Here is a 19,177-nt window from a genome sequence, read left to right on the forward strand (position 1 = left end):
ACTGAAGTCATCATTCCTGAAATTTTAAAATTACACACCCTGTACAAAACAATCCGTATCAATAGGCACTTCTTAAATAAGGTCTTTTTTTTCATAGTTTATTTCTGAATTTGTTTTCTTTTTCATTCGGAATGGCACAGCAGAGCAATGATTCTTAAATCAAGGCGCGCTGGACAACTGGCGACAAGTAAAGCTAAATGCATTCTGGCCCTTGAAATCCAGCTGGGAGGTCAGTCCTGTGTGGGAGCTGGAGATGCATATCATGGTCAAGGAGCTGGAGGAAATGTTGGTTGGATACCACGGAGGCATGGGGTGGGAAGATGGTTCTTTGAGAAGGGGGTTAATAGAGGGGACTGAGGGGAATGTATTTATGATGACTTCTCTTTTCTTGCTCTTGGTGAATCAGCTCCGTGGGAGTTCACTCCGTTTACTCCATTGGCTAAAAACAGAGGACACATCCAAATTAGTTTCATTTGACTAATGAATGATGTTAAGTGTATGTAAGCATGGACAGAAGAAATGCATGTATGGATTATATTCTAACAAATATGCGTTTTGCTATGCATTTTATTGCTTGGGGGAAATGTTCAGTGCTTTGTACAAGGATACATTCATAAATCAAGTTAATGCACCCCATACTTTGTGCTCGTTGCTCACCTTTGTCTTTCTTTGATTTGCTCTTGGAAGGAACTTGTTTCTTTTTCAAGGTCTGAGCTTGGGCATGCTCTCTCCACCGGCGCAGCTGGAAGTTGATAAATTTCCACATCATGAAGGCCTGAGTGATGCAGATGGCGGCCAGGACAGTTATCCTGATAGAGAGTTGGAAACAGTATCAGTAACTCAGAAGGTTAACAAAGACGTGTGTGTCACACAGTGGACACTGCAGAAAATACCCACAGTCCAAACAGTCCATTATGTAGTGCTACAGTTTACTTTCTCTGCGTGGTTTTGTTGATTTCTTAATTGTCACCCTTGGCTTTGTGTGTATTGTGATCCATTGCGGATGCCTTTCATTCCAATTTATTGAAGCTGGTGTTGGTGAACAACCCTGTTCCTCTTCTGCAATGGAGCCCTTCCTGTATAATTGTTGAAACTCCATGCGACGTGGTGAGTCTTGAAATTAGCTCTTGTTCCTTTATTCTAAGTGGCCAACCTGATGTTGACGGATGAACTTTATAATGGCTTAAAATGTTCATTTTCATTCAAATGTTCATTAATTCTTTGTGGCTTGATGAATGCTACATTTGAAAAGGCAGATTTTCAGACCTGAATAAATCCACTTCAAATTTTGTTAGCAGTTTTAATATTATTTTAGGATAAATTAGTCCCATTTCTCTTCTCAGACACACTTACCGAACAAAAAGAACATTAAAGTTTCCTGCAGCCAAATCAAAGCCTTGACTCTCGGCTGTGGCGAGGCCAAAGCCCACGGTGAGGACAGACAAGGACAGGGTGAGCAGCCGTCCAAGGACAAACAGGACCGCCCATATGGTGAAACTGGAAGACGAGAGGATGACCATGACACTGCATTCAAGACTTCTCACCCATCAGTAATTCTTAACTGGTAATCACACAATATGAAGAATCTGAAATCATTAATGCTGAGCACGAGAACTCACCCCGTTTGTCTGTTCTCGTGGCTGAAGTAGACCAGGCGGGAAACGTGAAACAGAAGCTCAACAAAGTAGTGCAACACGAGCAGGACAAGACCCAGACGGTTCAGACTGAAAGACACAAGGAGACATGATTCCCCTTTATTACAACTGACGGGAACAACACCACTAACTTTCTTCTGAGGGCGGTGTACAAACACACAATCACACACATAATTTCAGACTTCCTTAAGTGGCAGTTCTTACTTCAGAATGTAGGCGCCTGCAATGTGAACCAGGTACAGGAAGATGTACACAAGCTGGCGTGGAATATCCTCCTAAACAGTCAACACAAAAGGATGGGAGGACAAAAATGGTGAAAATATTTACAGCAGTGTGGCTCTGCACAGAGAATTAAGCAAGACGAGTATGATTCTTCGAAACAATGCAACATAACCAAGGAAGTCAAACAGGATGCAGCCTCGGGGTCCAAACAGACGCTCCAGTACGTCATACTATTCCAAACCAATGGGCCCACCACACACACACACACACACACACACACACTTACCTTCTTTGTCTTTTGGAAATACAGCTCTGGGAGAGAGTGTAACCAGTAGCCAAGCTGACAAATGAAGTAGAATTTCATCTGGAATCTGAAGGGAAAATGAAAATTTTTTTTTTAGAATTCAAAGCCACACTTGAAGCTCTTATACATTAACCAATATAGTAACGTATGTGACAGGTAAATAAATAATATGACCTCTATACACACACAACATTACAACTTACGGCATCAGTGTATGGGGATAACCCTCCCACAGGGTGACTGGATTGGACAGGAAGTTTTCCTAAGAACAAAGAAACATTTTAAATTACAATCACAGGCAGTCTCAGGGCTTAAAACATATGTAAACAAGAATAACGGCAGCTCAGCTGCTGTACGTACAGACAGCAGGATGCTTGCACCCCAGCCGAAGGAGAATAAGTAGAAGGCGCTGAGCTGGCCCGACTCGTTGAACTTGCTGTGCTTCGTTTTGGAGAAGTGCTTCTTCCTGTTGATTTTCTGCAAAGATGAACGACAATAAACAATGCAGAACTGTTTCGTAGAGATTAAAGCCTGTGTCGCTCAAAGTGTGCGTCTCACTTACATCCAGCACGTACTCCTGGATAATGGCATGCATGATGATGGCCACCAGCATGTAGAAGAAGATAGTGGCCAAGTCCTTGATGCCATGGTGGAAGTGGTTCACGGCCGTCTCCTCTGGGCCTTCAGTAGCAGCACACACAGAGGTCACACAGCATCATCACAGCGACCATAAACAAAAAAGATCTACTTTTATCTGGTAACGTGTTACACCACACACAGAGCCTCTTCTGTCTTTCTAAAGTTACATATTATCTAGACAGCCTCCAACTCTGTATCTGTGAAACACTGTGAATAATGTGATGAGTTGTAGCGCAGAGATAGATACATGAACACAGTTCTCAGCAAACAGTTTGAGAAAGCCTGAGCGGTGCTCTTTTGCTCATGGTTTATTCAACCACACAAAGAAATCAATCCCATCATTTGTAAAAGTCAGCACAGACACAGAAAAAAATACAATGGCGTTATTGAATTTGTTCCACTACAGAGAGATTTAGGCGCTGCATGTTATTTGCCTGATTAGATACACGCTGTAAATAAGTTACTAGGTACGTGGTAAGGCCTCTCAGATAAGAACTGAATCACCAGCTGGCAGCCTGCAAACCTCCAGCCTGTGCAACAGAGTACAAAAAGCTCTGAGGTCGTGAGTTCTTTCAACAGTATCTGAAGTTGGCAAAGAAATTGTTAACCTTGAAATGAGCAGGACTTGGATTGAGAGACCTATATTACACCTCAGCCCAAATTCACCCAGCGCAACCTTGCCACAAGAGAACTTTATAAATCAGGCAGCCTAAATTTAGCTCCAAAGGGGGAAAAAAAAGCTCTCAAATGGGTTTGAGTAAGGCCATGCAAGTACCGCTCCAGAATCCAAATGAGAGGCTTCCAGCCAGACAACTCAAAGAAAGCACTGCATTATACGTTAAAGCCAAAACTTACAGTGTTCATTTAACACATTCACCGTCATCTGAAAACACCTGTTCAGCAGCATATGTCTTGTATTCTCAATTGAATCCTTAACTTACCATTCGTTGATATGGTGACATTGTACTGCACAGTTATGAATAACACTGCAAACTTCGAGGTGACCTGTAGATGTAAAAAAAACAAAACATATTAGTAATGAGAGCCTGCACATATGTGACAGTCATTTAAACAAGGATCCGATCAAATGCATGTTTACTGTAAAATCAAATAGGTTGAAAGGATTATTTGTGTTTATACACTCTAAAATTTGGAGCATTGCATTTGTGTATCAAGGATTCCCTGCAAGACCCACTGTGGAGTGACTGTAACTGAGACTTATATGTGAATATTTAAGTGGAACATTGGTTTTAAAGTCACTGAATGTTTTATTTTAGCAATACATTATGGCAATTTGATAATACTCAAAGATGAGACCATATGGGAAGTCTGCCATATTACTGTAATAAACAGAACACAATGTGAGAAAGCACTACCACCCCCTTCTTTAGAGGCATATAATAAAAAGAATAATTAAATCAATGGATGTAGGGATACAGGGTAATATGATTGATGTGTGATGAGCAATTAAAATGTGTTGGAGGAGCAGCGAATAGAGCTGCATTACAAATGCCAAATAATAAGGTTGAAACAGGAAGCAGCTAATTCCTCCTTCACAACAAAAGTACTACGTGGCCAACAAACTGAAATTAAATACACAGAAGAATATTCACTGTTTAGTTAAATTGTCATAAATAGCCAAGATTGTGAAACTGCTCATGCTGCCATTACGATACGATATACACGTTACAACAGCTGTTAGTAGGCAGGGGTTTTACTTTGTAAAACAAAAACAGGAAGTCTGTACACTATAGCGCGTTTGACTGTAATGGCGCTGCTTATCACTGAGGATGAAACACGCAAATGAAACATAAATGGGAGAGAAAGTAGACCCGCATGGAGCACAGAGACGGCCACGCTGCGTGATGCTGCGTGCCCGCAGCATCGAGTTACATTTAGACCGCTGCTTCGCTCCGAGGACAACTTTCAGTTTTGGTGCAAGCGGGTTTCTGTGATGACAGCCCTCCTCAGTCGTTGTATGATTGCCACGTAACACATCTACGCATAAACTCACCAAGTCGAGAGTGTTGCACAAGACTGTAACCAGCCAGATCGACACACTGCTGCAAATCTGCAACATACTGACATGTATCTAAGAATAATTCTGCACATGAAAAACTTTGTTTATGTTAAAACCGAGGGCCTGTGGGCGAGTGATTTGAAATATCGATTTCAACATGGGAGGCAGCCAGATGGAAAGTGGAGACTAGTTCCTATGTCGCTTTAACAAAGACACATTTGGGTTTTAGGAAAACCTAATGCCATGCTACCCGAGTGAGTTGATGATCTCGTGGAATAAAGAAAAAGCGATGCCGCCGTGCACAGAAAACTTTCACGGGAGGAAGTAGTGTGAAGAATAGATCAGACAGCCATGTCAGTTTCCAGGAGAACAGATGGGGAGTCTCAGCAGTCCGTCCACTGTGCTCGGCCGAGCATCCCCGCGTAATCCACAATTAAAACCCATTCAACATGTGGACGGGACTTACCTCAAACATCAGCCCGAGAAGGAACACCATAGCAACACAGGAAACAATGTCTGCATGGTTCTGGATGACAAACTCATGGCTCAGCACCGGCGGATTCTTGTTGGTCTTTTTTCGGATCCCCATGTCGACACGATTCGGCCCAACTTTTGTTTTACGCCGAGCAGATGTCGTCGGTTTCTATCAGATATTATTATTGTTATCCTTCCGTGTGAGAACGCTCAAAGCTCCCTCCTGGTTTCTACGAGCAAAGGGCCAGGCAGCAATTGAATGGCGTGTCACTCTTCTGCTAGTGGGAGGGTCCACGGAGAGAGAGCCGCTGCGCCTGAACAACGAGACTCTTTACGCACAGGGGAGAAACAACTGGGGCTCTCTATCGCCACCTAGAGGACTGGAGTATAACCGTATAATAATAACTACAGCTAGATAGTGTATTTTCTCTCACTCTCTCACACATCTTTCGTTTTTAACGTTACTCGTTCAAGCTAACGTTACATTTATTCTGTCTCAAAAGGTCGGGGGAAAGTTGTCTACAGTTGACACACGTTAGCAGCTGCTTAGCTTAGCGTTAAGTATAAAGACTGGGAACAGTAAGCCTGGCTCTGTCCAAAGGTAACAAAATCCACCAATTAGCACCAAAGCTATTTAGCTTTATAGGTTTAATTAGTTAGCTAACTAATTAACACATTAACTATATCTTGTTTGTTTAATATGTAGTGTAAAAACGACAATTTGTGGTTTTTGTGGGGGTTATGTACAGTGAGTGTTTCTTGGCTGCTGGTTGCCTGGCAACCTCAGGGTGACTCCAGGAAGTTACTGCTCCATGCCAAGAAATAGTCATAACCCCCTGTTTCCTATGCTTAATATTTACCTTACAGATATGCGAGTGGTATGGATTTTCTCATCTAACTATTGGCAAGAAAAGAAATAAGCATATTTCCCAAAACGGTGAACGATTCCTTTAATCAAAATTCCACAAACTAACTGAAGACCACGCAAGGCAGGGGTAGGTAGTATTTCAGCTTTGATGATGGCTACACTCTGATACTTCAGGATACATACACCATGCGAGTGGAACAAGGGGCCTGCAGCTAATTTTTGCCCTGGGGCCCCATATAGCGGGTTAATCGGAAGAATCCGACCCTGAGATTACAAGACAAAACCTGAATTTTATCTACCTTGACTTCCCACTTTATTTAAAACAAAAAATCTGACTTCGAACTGTGTGTATTTGTAACTTGAATCGCTGACCCAGTTGATGCTGAGACTCAGTGATCTCATTACTTTCAGCTGCATTTGGACTTGCATTTAGGGCAGCATATTAAAGTTTACAGACTTAAAGCATGACTATGTAACTTAGTAGAAAAGTATACTGACTCAGTAATGTCAGTTACACAGCAATAGCTAGCTAAAGCTTGTTAACATCAGCTCACTTTAGCCATCTTAAGCTACAGGTCGCACCAGACCAAATAAGGCCATAGCAGTAAAACCCCAGAGAGTATTGAACTGAGTAGTGGTGTATTTTATTGCATATTAATCAAACTTTGTAAGAGGAAGAATGTGTTATGTCTTCTTTCAAAAGTGATGTAGTTTAAATTTGATTGCCTATGCCAATGTATTATATATAATAATAATAATAATAATAATAATATATATTATTTCAAGTTTACATTGTTTGTGTTTGTGTTTCAGTCAAGTGTTATCAGATAAAGACATGGCCATGCTTACTGTAAGTGCTTAGATTACAGGAAAAGCACTGGGTGAGGTGTGTCACCCTTTCTGTTCACAGCAATAAAAATATACACTCGTCTTCATGCTTACACTTGCAATACACATTTCACTTGTAAAATGAAGCAATATGTCTGGGGATATGTCTGGGGATACCTTAGCATTTCATCACTGGCTGGCTGATGTTTAAGCCATCTGAAGAATGTCTTTTAAAGGACAGGGAATTTAAAGTGTGATCTGTCACACACCCAGTCACACACACCCTGTCACACACACCAAGTCACACACACCAAGTCACGCACATGCACACAAGCACAAGATCTATTACGTAATCTAATTTTTCTGGCTTGACTATATTAGTTCAGAGTGTTGTCACTGAGGTGGAGCTTGTCGCATGTTTCAAGGAAAGAGAAAGAACTGATGTGTGCAGAAGTGTTTGCCTCTGTGAATGAACACAGCTGTCTACCGTGGGAAAAATAAGAGGGTAAGTTCAATGACTGTTTTTTGTTTGTGTGTGTCTTACTGTAGCTGTGTGTAAATAAAGGCAGGATGTGATCAAATTGGGATTTGTATATGAACTCATAATAATTTACAAAGAAATCTTATGATAACATAACAATGGCTTCATTTTATTCAAGTAAAGAGAATATGAACGTAATTTTGATAGTTTGTCGGTTATCTTTATCACCAGTGGCTTCTCTGTAAACAGTTTAAAATTATATTGAAGCTAGAGAATTTAAAGAGACTTTACTTGCACTTATGTGATTCAGTAAATCGATCTTAAAATAGTATATTGTTATATAAGAGTTTGGAATGAGCAAGGCATGATTTGTTTTTATCATTTTATGGTTCCTGCTGATAAGGTCATTGATTATTTGTCTATCACATTTGTAAGTATGTCATTTATCAGGACTTTGTATAATAAAGTGTTTATGACAGAGATCGAAGGGCAGCAGACTATGACACAGCAGCTGACTGCAGTCACGTTGCATTTAAAACATCAACTGTCTTAAGCAATGATTTGTTTTGCATTGTGGTAAATCTGCACATGATTTCAACCAAATGTTTGTGCATGTTAAGAACAATGTCTTTTTCATGACACTTATGTAATGCTTTTTTTCAGATGGACCAAAATGGCACCTGAACATTTCTACCTTCTTCACAGAAGAAGGCTGAACTTTTCAACTGACGACAACATGCCTCAGTCAAACATTCAATACACTAAACTGCGATGGTCATTAACCATTGTTGGACTGTTCTTGTATGTGGTGGACATTTGGACAGACATTGGACTGGCACTGAAATATTTCCAAGAGAAGCATTTTGTGTGGGCTGGACTTACTCTAATGTTTGTTCTGGCTGGGCTGCTGGTAACTCAGATGTTCAGCCATGCTTGGTATAGGGACGACATGAATGATGTTCTGATGAACCCTGAGGGAAAAGCAGCTATATCAGGCATGTCCAAAGGTGGACTTGCTGTCCTGCACCTATTTGGCGTGGGCATCTTCGCCAGGTATGGAATTAACCATAATGACAAATGGTGTAATGTTATAAGAGCACTGCAGCTAAAGAAGGCACTGACCCTTGTTATTATATCTACAAAATAACATGAGCTGCTCGTGTAGCCTGCAATAAGGAGCGCCTGCATGGTGTGACTCAAAATGTGCAGTATGCTAATTATGCACAATGGTGTGCTATCATGGAATGTGCAAACTGGAATGACTACATTTAAGCTGTAGTGTATTGTAAGAAAAAGCCTCACAAATGCATCATCGTCTGTGCAGCAGCAAAAGATGAATTAGTAACAATGTACAGTATGTTGGGAACAACCTGTCTGACTTTGTTTGTCATTGTGTTTGACCTGTTGCTAGGTATTATCACCTGCTGAAACAAGGGTTCAAAGTGGTTTGGACAACAACAAATTCCTATACAGTGGATGAGAGGAGAGATGTGCACCACATGCTGTTTTGCCTGGCTACTGATCTGAGCATGCTCAAACTGTTTGAGGCTTTCCTGGAGAGTGTTCCTCAACTCCTTCTACAACTATACATAGTGCTGGGCCACAATGAGTGCTCGGCCATGCAGTGTAAGTAGAGGCAGAAAGTGAGACATTTTCTGCATATTCATGAATTCACTGTATCATTATTTATACCTCCTGTCCATTTCTTTCAGATTTATCTATGGTGTTCTCTTTCTTTAACATTGCCTGGGCCCTGGTGGACTATCGCCGCTGCCTGCGCAGATCCCTTCCCCATGTAAGGGAGATGCCCTCTGGTCTCCCCACGGCAGTCTACCTCCTCTACAAACTCTGTACCATCACCAGCCACATCCTCAGCTACACCCTCCTCCTCTTGCTGAGCACCTACAGCACAATAGCCCTCACCGTCCTCTGGCTGCTGGGGACAACCTGGACACACATGCTTCAAACCAAATTCTGCTCATCCAGAGGCCTCGAGCTTCTGTACCGAGCAGTCATCGGAGTCATCCTCACATTCACCTTTTTCAACGTCAAAGGACAGGACACCAAAGTAGCCATGATCATCTACTACTCCTTCTATTGTGTTATAAACGTCACAGCTCCTTTACTGCTGGCCTTTTTGAAGCCAGAGTTGCAGACAGACACGTTTTTTCTGACAGTCAGTGGTTTGATATATGGAGGTTCAGTGCTGGGGCTGGTGTGCCTCGTGCTGTATTACCTCCTCCTGCATCCCAGAGAGTGGGGGCGTGAGGCAGATGAGGTGGACGGCCTGGGAAATGAAACACAGACCACAAGGAGAATGAGGAACTTTTTACAGCCTTGAGGAAGTTTAAAAAAAAATCTATTTCCCAGCCTGGTTATGGGACCGCAGAGAAAAAGATTGTGAATCTGAAGCTGCCTAACAATTCGACAAGGAAAAGGAAAATAGAGCCTGTACAGGGAGATGTCATCTTGATATTATGCTCGTTATTCATTACACACTAATGCTGCTATCGGTTATTTTACCATATCCTGAGGTGAAGTTAGCTTTTTCATTACTGATACAAATGAGTAGCTAAGCAATTAAGTGCAATATAGTTTAATGTATCAATGACCTTTTATTTATTCTTGTTTTAATAAACTTGTCAATGAATGATATATTTATTCTCATCAAAGTAATATATTTGCTAATCTGAATAGACAGACATTGTCTCCTTAGATTCCTTGAAGATATTATATATACCAAGACTGTCCATTAATAATGCATTAAAATCAAATCTAAAAATTCTATTATGGTCAAAATCAGTTGGTTTCTCTACATTTTGTGTTAGAAAGTCACATTCATGTGATGTACAAAGACAATAATAAGCATACTTGTTATATTGTATACTTGCAAGCTGTTTTCTTATCTTCTTGAGTACTTACTGTCCAGTAATGTCACCTTGCATGCCTTCGCTGGATACTATTTGGTGGGTGTGGACAGACGTTTTCTTTAAGCCTGTAACACACATGTTAAACACAAGGTGGCGTTATTGTCTAGGTTGACTTTTCTCTGTGAGGTCTGCTTTTAGTCAGAAAACATGCAACATTATTCAGGCCTTTTCTAACCACTCTAATGTCTTCTCCCTTAATATTTCCATTGCCTAGTTGGACATAATCTCACAATACTTTAGTACATGTTAATCTTTAAATTCTAAACTGTAACTATGATTTATGTGATCCCTTAATTAGATTATTCAGTCCTTTGTTTGAAATTGGGATGCCTGTTAATTGCTTTTGACCCTCAGCGCCTAATATTCTTGTTCTTTTTCTGCCTCTTTTCACCTATTTCTTCCCCCTAGAATATGTCTTTAGATTAATGATAATGAAACATAATAAAACAATGCTTTATTGATCACCACAAATAAATGAAAGTGCAGGATCAGGTCGATTTTAACAGGACCTAAAAAGGATTAAAGCTCTTGCTCGACGACAGTCCAGCAGAACAGATGCTCGCCAGCACAGGCTTGGATGTAGTTTCTCCTGTTCCAAGTGGCTGCCTTACCACCAACATCATCTTATTGACCTTGAATTAAACTTTAAATATCAGCTACTGCTCTGATCATTCTCATCCTAATCCCTACAAACTCAGAGGTGGCAACTAAACATTTCCCTCTCCTCAGAAATGATGAACACAGGGGTCACGGATGAGCTAACTAGAAATAACAAAACAGTGCTAATTTTGTTTTGACTACCGGCAAAATATTGTGTGAGTCAAGCTGGAGAGCTGAGGATGCTGTTTCTCCCTGGCCAGGGGCGGGGGGTGGGGGTGGCCGTACTTGGCTGGCCCAGCGTGAGCTCACCTGGGAGGAACGCTGACAAACCGCAGGGTCCAGAGAGCACGATGCTTGTTGGCTCTCAAATAAACTCTTTTCCTCCTCCCTCTCTTCCTTTAATTCAGCCAAACTCAGAGCTTTTTGACTTGTTTACTCCAAGGGGCCACTTTAACTTTCATCTGTCAGTTGTGCTCTGTCAGACGCACTCCATAAAATGACAAATTTAAGTGAGGAACTTGTGATGGAGAGGAAATGAATCACTGCCAGGTAGTTACCACACAGAATTCAGTTTTGCTGTGGAGCTGCAGTGCACAGACTCTTTGACTTGTATCTATTAAATGCTTATTCTTTCTGTGTTATCAGAGTAGGCAAATGTATTTGTCCTAGATAAATAGCTATAGAGTAAATAGACATATAATGTTCATGTCGAGTAATTAGATGGAATCCCAAAATGACGCTGATGGCTTACCTTTGGCACCAAAAGGAGGATATTGCACCATTGCACCTGTAGGCAGGACATATCATTAGGGAGAAAATAAAATGACTTCATCCTTTGCATTTCAGATGACGGATGCTCCCTTCTCTCCCCTCCACTGTATATTTCCTTGGGTTCAGTGGACTAATGCAATGTAAACCTGCCAAAGGGACTTTTATTGGGAGAAGATGCATGTGTCCTGGGCTGCAGTCCTAAGCAGTCTCTCCCTCTCTGTCTTCCTTTGCTTTTGTTGAGCCACACATGCTTTTGGCTTTGACTCACTGCTGATAGCACTGCCAGGGACCAGTCACAAGCTGTCGGGATGAAACGTGTTAAGTAAAGCATTACGTCTCTCTCTCCAGGAGAAAACAAGCAGAGTGAACTCTGGCGCTGACAACCTCGCTGTAATTTCTACTTCTGGCACTGAGAGCTTAATACCCAGTAATCTCTCACTCTGATCTCACTGTAATGCACCTCCAGGAGGGCTGGTGAGAATCTGAGAAACTAATAGCAGCAAATCAAAGATGATGATACGTGACAGTGCAAGATGAATCTCCAGAGCACCACAGGCCTTCATTTGACCACTGAGTGCATCTTATTGCATGCACACACACATACACACACACACACACACACACACACACACACACACACACACACACACACACACAGAGGGCAAATGTGCAAACACAAACACATGTAAACTCACACTGCATCACTGTCAGCAGCTCAGTTTTGTCTGATTGAATGGCACTCAGCGTCTACATAAACAACCTTGACCACTGACCTCTCCATAACCATCACTAGCTTTTCACCAAATCTTATCTTTTTGTTTTCCATCACCACTTCCTGTAACAGCCAGTCAGGAGGGGGGCACTCCTGGCGTACGCCATCCCCACAATTTGTACAGACACAATAAACCCAGAGGCAGGCTGTTTTTCATTAGGGCTTCAAAGTCCATATAAACCATGATTAATGAAGTCCTGAGATGTTGTATGTCTTTAATTATTATGACTTGACTGCTGCACCAGTGCTGCAGATGCATTAGCAATGTTGGCGATCTGTACACATCTGCCTGGCTCGCTCTGACATGGCAGCTTCGCCTCATTCTTGGAGAATTCCCCGAATGTGAAGGAGGGCGGGAGGGAGATGGGGAGGGGGGGGGATAGAATCCCCCTTTTTGCAATGGCACAGAGGTTTCTTTAATCACTGTACATGCACACTTACAAATGAGTTTGGGCAGTGACAGATTGGAGAGCAGGCTGAGGATAATTACATGCAGTGGGCTGGTGTGTGTGATCAGAGCATGGCATTGCGTTACCAAGAGGGTTCTGTAAATAAAGTCCTCATGCAATGAATGAGGATATTGTAAAGTGCATTATGCTGGGTACAATAGCACCACCATTGTTACCATTTTGATTTCTGCTCCAGAGTAGCTGATGGTGTAGTATGACAAGAACTGCAACAGGAAGTCAATCTCGGCTTAAGCAGAAAATATTGTGGATGAGTTGGAGTCAGTTGTTACCATAAATCTGACATAAGGCACCAATTACCTGCAGTAACTAGTCATATACTATAGAGAATCAGAATCTTCATTATCTGGGGCTATTTTATATTTTAAAATATAAATTTAATTTTTTTTAGAAATATATCATGTCAAAAAGTAATAATTAATGAAGGCATTTAGAGCACAATGAAGCTGGTATTGTTGTGCAATCACGGTCTAGAATTTAAGTTTGTTTTGCCAATTCACAACATCACAAAGATTATTATTATTTTTATTATTATACATGCCAGAGCCACGCCATTAGCATGGTGATACATTTTGTACATACTGTGCTGTTTGGTGCCTGGTACCTTTTATAAATACAACATACAATAAATATGATGAGAAAAGGTTAGAACAGGATCAGCCAGTGCAGCAAAGATGTACCTTATATGCACAGGTTTTGTGATGTGAAAAGGTTCTACAATTTTTATTACCCTTAAATGTCAACCAAGAACACTCACACCTGGGGGCTGCCTGAAACAACCGCAGTCTTATACTGTTGTCCTCAGAGCAGCTCCGTTGGGGCAGTTGGTGTTTAGTGCTCTTTGGGAATTTAACGATATTGAGGAAGGAAAGTGCGGTAGTTAATCACCTCCTGCTTCCACATTTTCCCAGCCAGTCCATGGATTCAGCATGGGACTTACCAGTCTATTTAAGATACACTGATTGTTTGACGTACTGTAAAGGTTTATTTTGTTGCCCATATGTATTCGCAAACAGTTCTTCATGGCTAAAAAAGAATGGCAAGTTGTAAGCCAATTTATTTCCAACGTGCCATCTTAACTTACCATCAGCCCTTTTCAAACTCAGATCAGAATCATCTTAAAATGAATTGTGGCAGTAATTAAACAAACTGTACTCTCTACTCTGCCATGTCCAGACAGTGGGACACAGAAACAAAGAGCAAAGAGGAAGCTCATTTGTGTAGTCCTCATTTAGTGCAGACGGTTTATGTTTCACAGTCATGGACTGAGCGCTAACAAAATAGCGCTACCCATCCTAGCCCTCACACACGGTCTCTCTCTCACACAGACGCATACACAGATAGAAAACAGAAGCCATGTTTGTGTTGGGCACGCTCCCACAGCACACAGGATGATGGATTATAGAGTGTTCCTGTTTATTTATGCTGTGCTGGGTAGAAGAATATGGGCAAAGACCTCATGCATACAGCCCATGTATGGCAAATACAATCAGCCGTAAAATAAGGTTGCATATTATGAATGAGAAATGGGTTCACACATACATACACATGAAAAGCACTGGCCTGCAATCAAACACACACACATACACACACTCGTCTTTTTGCAGGGGAAGCTTGTCTTGATTAACCTGGCCAGGGGAACCCGACATGTTTTTCCTTTTACGTCATGGCCTGTTCCCTGAGTGGCTCAGTGGAAGCCATCAATTCTAGTTTGTCTGCAGTTTGTCTGTTTGAATTTTGTGTTAATCTGTATTATTCATTGATGGCCTGTTGGCCTTGTACAGGAAGTGCTGAGTGAAGACTGTCGTGGCATTTTTCAGCCAGACATCATACATCATGCTTTCTTTTTTCTTTTAAAATTGCATCTCTCAGTTGGACCTCTGCCCTCTGCCTTCAAGAATGAAACTTTCTTGTATTCTGATGTTTTATAAGGAGGAAGGATGTTATATGTCAATGAACAATCTTTCGATCGGAGCTGCAGAAGGAGAGGATTATCAGCATGATCCATGAAAACAGTGAAGAGGTGCACAGAGCATCTGCGACTGTGTGACTATGGGGGACAAATGTTTTTCTCTCATAGTTACTCTCTGAGCTGTGTTCACTACAGCTTATCACCCCCTTGACAATTTTCTGTTTCTCCCAGTATCAGAGGGCCTGTAGATCTTGAGTGGAGGAAAAGATGCTATGCCTGATTATAACAAGAGGTCAGGTCTTTGATGCCGGTACGGTGAAATTTGTTACATGTTAAGCCAGTGCTAATGTGATTATGGACATTGATCCATTAAATCTACTGTAAAAATGCAGCCTGCACTAGTTTTGAACTCGATACTGAGGAGAAACGTGAGAAGTACTGTGGAACATTAAAGACGCTTTGATGTAATATTTAACCCATCTGCAGCGAACGGGGGGAAATGTCCATAAAACACATATTCGGCCGGAGTATGAGAGACAAGCCGGTGTGAGAAATGAGATGTATGATTTTCTCTCCGGTCTCTTGCTGTGCCGCTGCAGTGTGGGCATGAAAAGGGGCAACTGCCTGTCACGATTACCCTAGAGGACGTTTTATCAGGGCAATAAAATCAGGCTCTGTGTGGCTGGAATACACTTTGGAACTCCCCCGCCTACTAGGATCAGCTTGAGTCTCAGACTGTCACCTCACTCCTCCTCTGCCATGGGAAATAAGACTAAAGTTTACCACAAGTTTGTTCTTAATGCCAGGACTTTTTAGGCTGATTAGCAAACTACTTAACAGGTAGAAAGGTTATTATGCTTTCATTTGATGCCTTTTTAGGCTGATTATTTTACGCAAAAAATCGGTCACAGCACCTTCAAAAAACCTAAAAAATGCAACTAACTTCCAACAAAATGTGTTGTTCCTGCACGTTTGTTGAAGAAAATAATGGTTATTTTAATTATTTAGAGCTCATATAGGAATTCAATGTGTCTCTGTTTTACTGGGTGTCTGTCTGTCCTTCTATTGTTAATATTCAAATCAATATAATAGATTAATTTACAATTAAATACATGTGTGAATTCTGACTTTAACATATGAGTTAAAGGTAAATTAACTACATCAAATTGAATTCCACTTGGATCAGGCGATCGCAGCTACTGACTGCCTCATTTTGTTATGTGCAATGACTGAAGATCAAGATGTTAAGGAAAAATCAATATGTAAATTCAGTTTTAGCTTTAGCTAAGGCTAGCCGTGGCTATTTCACAAACTAGCTTAAACTTGCCATAGCTCTCTTGTGTTAGCTGTCTGGTTGGCTGTCTTTCTGAGGCAAAGATGGGTTCCAGAGTCCAGACATCACCAGACCAGAGTGCAGTTACTGCAGACACAGGCAGCAATACAAAGCCAGAATGCAGTAGCTAACTACATAGCCAGAGTGCACTGCGGTTTGACTTTTCTTTTTCTTTTCTGGCTCTGCTAACTGCAAATTCAAAAAGCTGTTTTCACATAAATTATACATTTTATAGTAGAATAGCGTTTTATAGTAAAACAAATGTCAAAAAGTCAGATTCTGGCTGCTGCTTGTAGCCTAGACATGATAGCAAGATTCTTGTGCACTAAGGTCATGGCTTCATACCTCTAAAATACTGAGGATGCAGAGTGTAACTGAGGACTTCAACCATCTCTTTACCAGACCATGAGGAAATGACTTAATTTAGTTGTGGGTTCGCAGTAATTTCTTAGAGGGCATTCCACTTTCTTTTAAAGTGCGTCTTTCTCATTTTGTAATTGTAATTTGTTCAGTACATTGGATCAGATACCATTTGTGACCACCACCACCAATGTACTGTATGAGGTAGTCTTTAGTTTTATCTGATTTCATGAGCCTGCCATGGACAGTTAATGCCATATAATGTTGCACTAACGATGCCATATTGTGTGAGATCAAACATTTGGTGATTTATTGAGAATTAACTGGGACTCAGATGATTAACTAAGTCCTATCATAGGCAAGTATTTGCCATAAAGGAGACTCTTACTAACTTTTTTTACGTATTCACAGGGATAGCAATGTATAAACTTCCTCCATCCTAGCTGACAGAAATACAGAAGTGGGCTCATATGAACGTCTGTCCATGTTCATTTGAGTGTCAGAAATCTGTCAGTATGGCGTCTCGTTGGGATGTCCACAGTGCACGGCCTTTCACTCTGGCCCATAATGCAACAAAGGTGTGGTGACTGAGTAATCTCCTTAAACAGACTCCCTGGCAAAGCCACGGGTTCACTCCTGGGCCCCAGAGTATCTACCAGAGGAAATTACACCCCCCTCAGATCCCAACTCAGATAAAGCACACTGATGACATCACCGTCTCCCCAGTTTTTATAAAAAAACATCCCAGTGGTCCTCCCTTATTAGCATGTGCAGTGTAGCGGGCAGCGGGAATAATAATGCATTTTCCCTCTCACACCGACTGAACTATTCAGGTTGAAAACCACAAAGCTCAGCAGCAGCCAAGCTAAATAACAGTCAGGGGGAAGATGGTCAAAGCATCACAATTAGAGGCACTTTATTTTGTAATCTGCCCGTGCCACAGGGATCGCAGACTATAATTTGCACCAAAGATGTTTGAGTGTTTATGTTGTTGGAGAAATCTGTGGAAAGTCTATGAAGGTTTCAGATAGAGGAGTTGCGGTCAGAGGTGATTCTGGGTGCAAGCTGACCCGTAAAGTGGAAATGATACAAGTGCCTGTTTTACAGAGAACATCTACTCAAGCTGGACGAAGTTCAAGTGTGAAGTTCAAGGAAAATACAAAAGAGCAAAGAAGCAAGAATGAATGAAGTGCCTTTTTCTTAAAAGGGCAATGGGGAGCTCAAACAAACACTCCCCTGCGTCCCAACATTAACAAATGATTCTGTGATAGGAGCTCTAACTTTGACTTATGATTATTATTGATCATTTTATGAACCGTGTGAAGCAAAAGTATACTTTATGCCACTCAAGGGTCCAGTCCAGGCCGGGCTCGACCATATATACCCAGAGAGGGCTCTGAGTTGAGGCAGGCACATGTGGGATTTCCCCCCACAAACGCACACAAGCTCACACACACACACACACACACACACACACACACATACACAGGGTTTAAGCATTATTATAAAGCTCTGTTCAGGATTTTTGGCTTGTGTACTGTACGCTGCTTATAAGGCTCTTTCTTGACCCACAGGATGATGGGGGGCTGTTGGTGCAGAATGTGGTCCACCAGACAGTTCTGACTGGACCCTTCACATTCATTATGACAAGGTGAGAGATTGTATACCCCTGTACCTGCAACATGTCTTCCTATTGGTTCAGAAATAATATGCAAATTTAAGATGTATCATACTATTCAGATTAATAAGGAGAGTTATTAAATCTTTATCATATTAAAGACAACTGTGTCAAATATGTGTAGTTTTATACAGTGAGATACTGCTATGAACTGCCTGATATGTGGCCGGTAGATGGCGGTATATGTACATGGAAGTGCTTTTCCACCTATGAGGTTTTAAGGCCCCCGTCCCTCCGGGGCTTCCAGTCTCTGGCTGCCCCTGTCTGAGCAGAGGCCAGCGGTCAGAGAGACACCTGATCCGGATTCATCACCACTCCGCACTAATCAGCCGAGCGGCCAGCGCCTCAGCATGTCTCAGGCAAACTGTGCTTTGCCTAATTACGTTTTTAATGAAGACCTTTTAGTGTGAGCACTGCTTCAAGACAACAAACCCGCAGCTCGTCGATGGACAAATAATTCACTAAAATCTCATTTTTTGTTTTGCAGCGAGAAACAGAAATACAGAAATGTATAATTCATCGTTCAAATATTATACAGCGCAAAACAGACAGAATGTTTAGCTTTAACCGATAATTTAAAAATTAAAGAGAAAAATGTGGAATTAACATTTTTATAGCAGGAATGTTACAATGCTGATCGCTTTTTAAATCGTTTATTCTTTATTTATTTTGTTTATTAACTGTGACGCTATATAATATGAGGTAAAATGTCAAAAAAGCTTATAATTCTTGTTGAAATTTGCATTGTATAATATAAAAAGTTCTCAGTAAGTCTGAGACGGTGTAAATTGCACAAACTGCTATTTTAATTGCAGGCCGTTAAATGATGAATTCATTTATTATCGTAATTTTTATTTTTTCGC

At 41.3% G+C, this 19,177-nt stretch overlaps 2 protein-coding genes across 3 annotated transcripts; one reads left to right on the plus strand and one right to left on the minus strand.

The window, feature by feature from the left end:
* Positions 1 to 115: 115 nt before the first annotated feature.
* tram1 (translocation associated membrane protein 1) lies at positions 116 to 5,430 on the minus strand. 2 transcript variants are annotated; one of them, XM_070928106.1, is made up of 11 exons: positions 5,307 to 5,430; positions 3,762 to 3,825; positions 2,744 to 2,856; positions 2,542 to 2,658; positions 2,385 to 2,443; positions 2,164 to 2,248; positions 1,860 to 1,930; positions 1,620 to 1,724; positions 1,354 to 1,497; positions 658 to 809; positions 116 to 439 (listed from the first exon to the last, which is right to left on the minus strand). In XM_070928106.1, the coding sequence occupies exons 1-11, from the start codon at positions 5,427 to 5,429 to the stop codon at positions 369 to 371; spliced, it is 1,104 nt and encodes a 367-aa protein (XP_070784207.1). In that variant the 5' UTR covers position 5,430; the 3' UTR covers positions 116 to 368. The 2 variants fall into 2 exon arrangements, with proteins under 2 accessions (XP_070784207.1, XP_070784206.1); XM_070928105.1 differs by having other exon boundaries at positions 2,744 to 2,862.
* Positions 5,431 to 8,227: 2,797 nt separating this feature from the next.
* On the plus strand, positions 8,228 to 10,229 carry xkr9 (XK, Kell blood group complex subunit-related family, member 9). The gene is made up of 3 exons (XM_070928387.1): positions 8,228 to 8,544; positions 8,903 to 9,117; positions 9,204 to 10,229. The coding sequence occupies exons 1-3, from the start codon at positions 8,228 to 8,230 to the stop codon at positions 9,830 to 9,832; spliced, it is 1,161 nt and encodes a 386-aa protein (XP_070784488.1). The 3' UTR covers positions 9,833 to 10,229.
* The last annotated feature ends 8,948 nt before the right edge of the window (positions 10,230 to 19,177 follow it).

Source organism: Enoplosus armatus, chromosome 21 (assembly GCF_043641665.1).
Source record: "Enoplosus armatus isolate fEnoArm2 chromosome 21, fEnoArm2.hap1, whole genome shotgun sequence".
In the NCBI taxonomy this organism is placed as follows: Eukaryota; Metazoa; Chordata; class Actinopteri; order Centrarchiformes; family Enoplosidae; genus Enoplosus; species Enoplosus armatus.

Excerpts from the sequence above, each read along its gene's own strand:
- tram1 (XM_070928105.1), bottom strand. The coding sequence starts at position 5,429 with ATGGGGATCCGAAAAAAGACCAACAAGAATCCGCCGGTGCTGAGCCAT. Across the intron at positions 1,931-2,163 it reads ATTTCCAAAAGACAAAGAAG|GAGGATATTCCACGCCAGCT; the intron begins GTAAGTGTGTGT and ends TTGACTGTTTAG. Across the intron at positions 810-1,353 it reads TTTAATGTTCTTTTTGTTCG|GATAACTGTCCTGGCCGCCA; the intron begins GTAAGTGTGTCT and ends ACTCTCTATCAG.
- xkr9 (XM_070928387.1), top strand. The coding sequence starts at position 8,228 with ATGCCTCAGTCAAACATTCAATACACTAAACTGCGATGGTCATTAACC. Across the intron at positions 8,545-8,902 it reads GGCGTGGGCATCTTCGCCAG|GTATTATCACCTGCTGAAAC; the intron begins GTATGGAATTAA and ends ACCTGTTGCTAG. Across the intron at positions 9,118-9,203 it reads TGAGTGCTCGGCCATGCAGT|ATTTATCTATGGTGTTCTCT; the intron begins GTAAGTAGAGGC and ends CATTTCTTTCAG.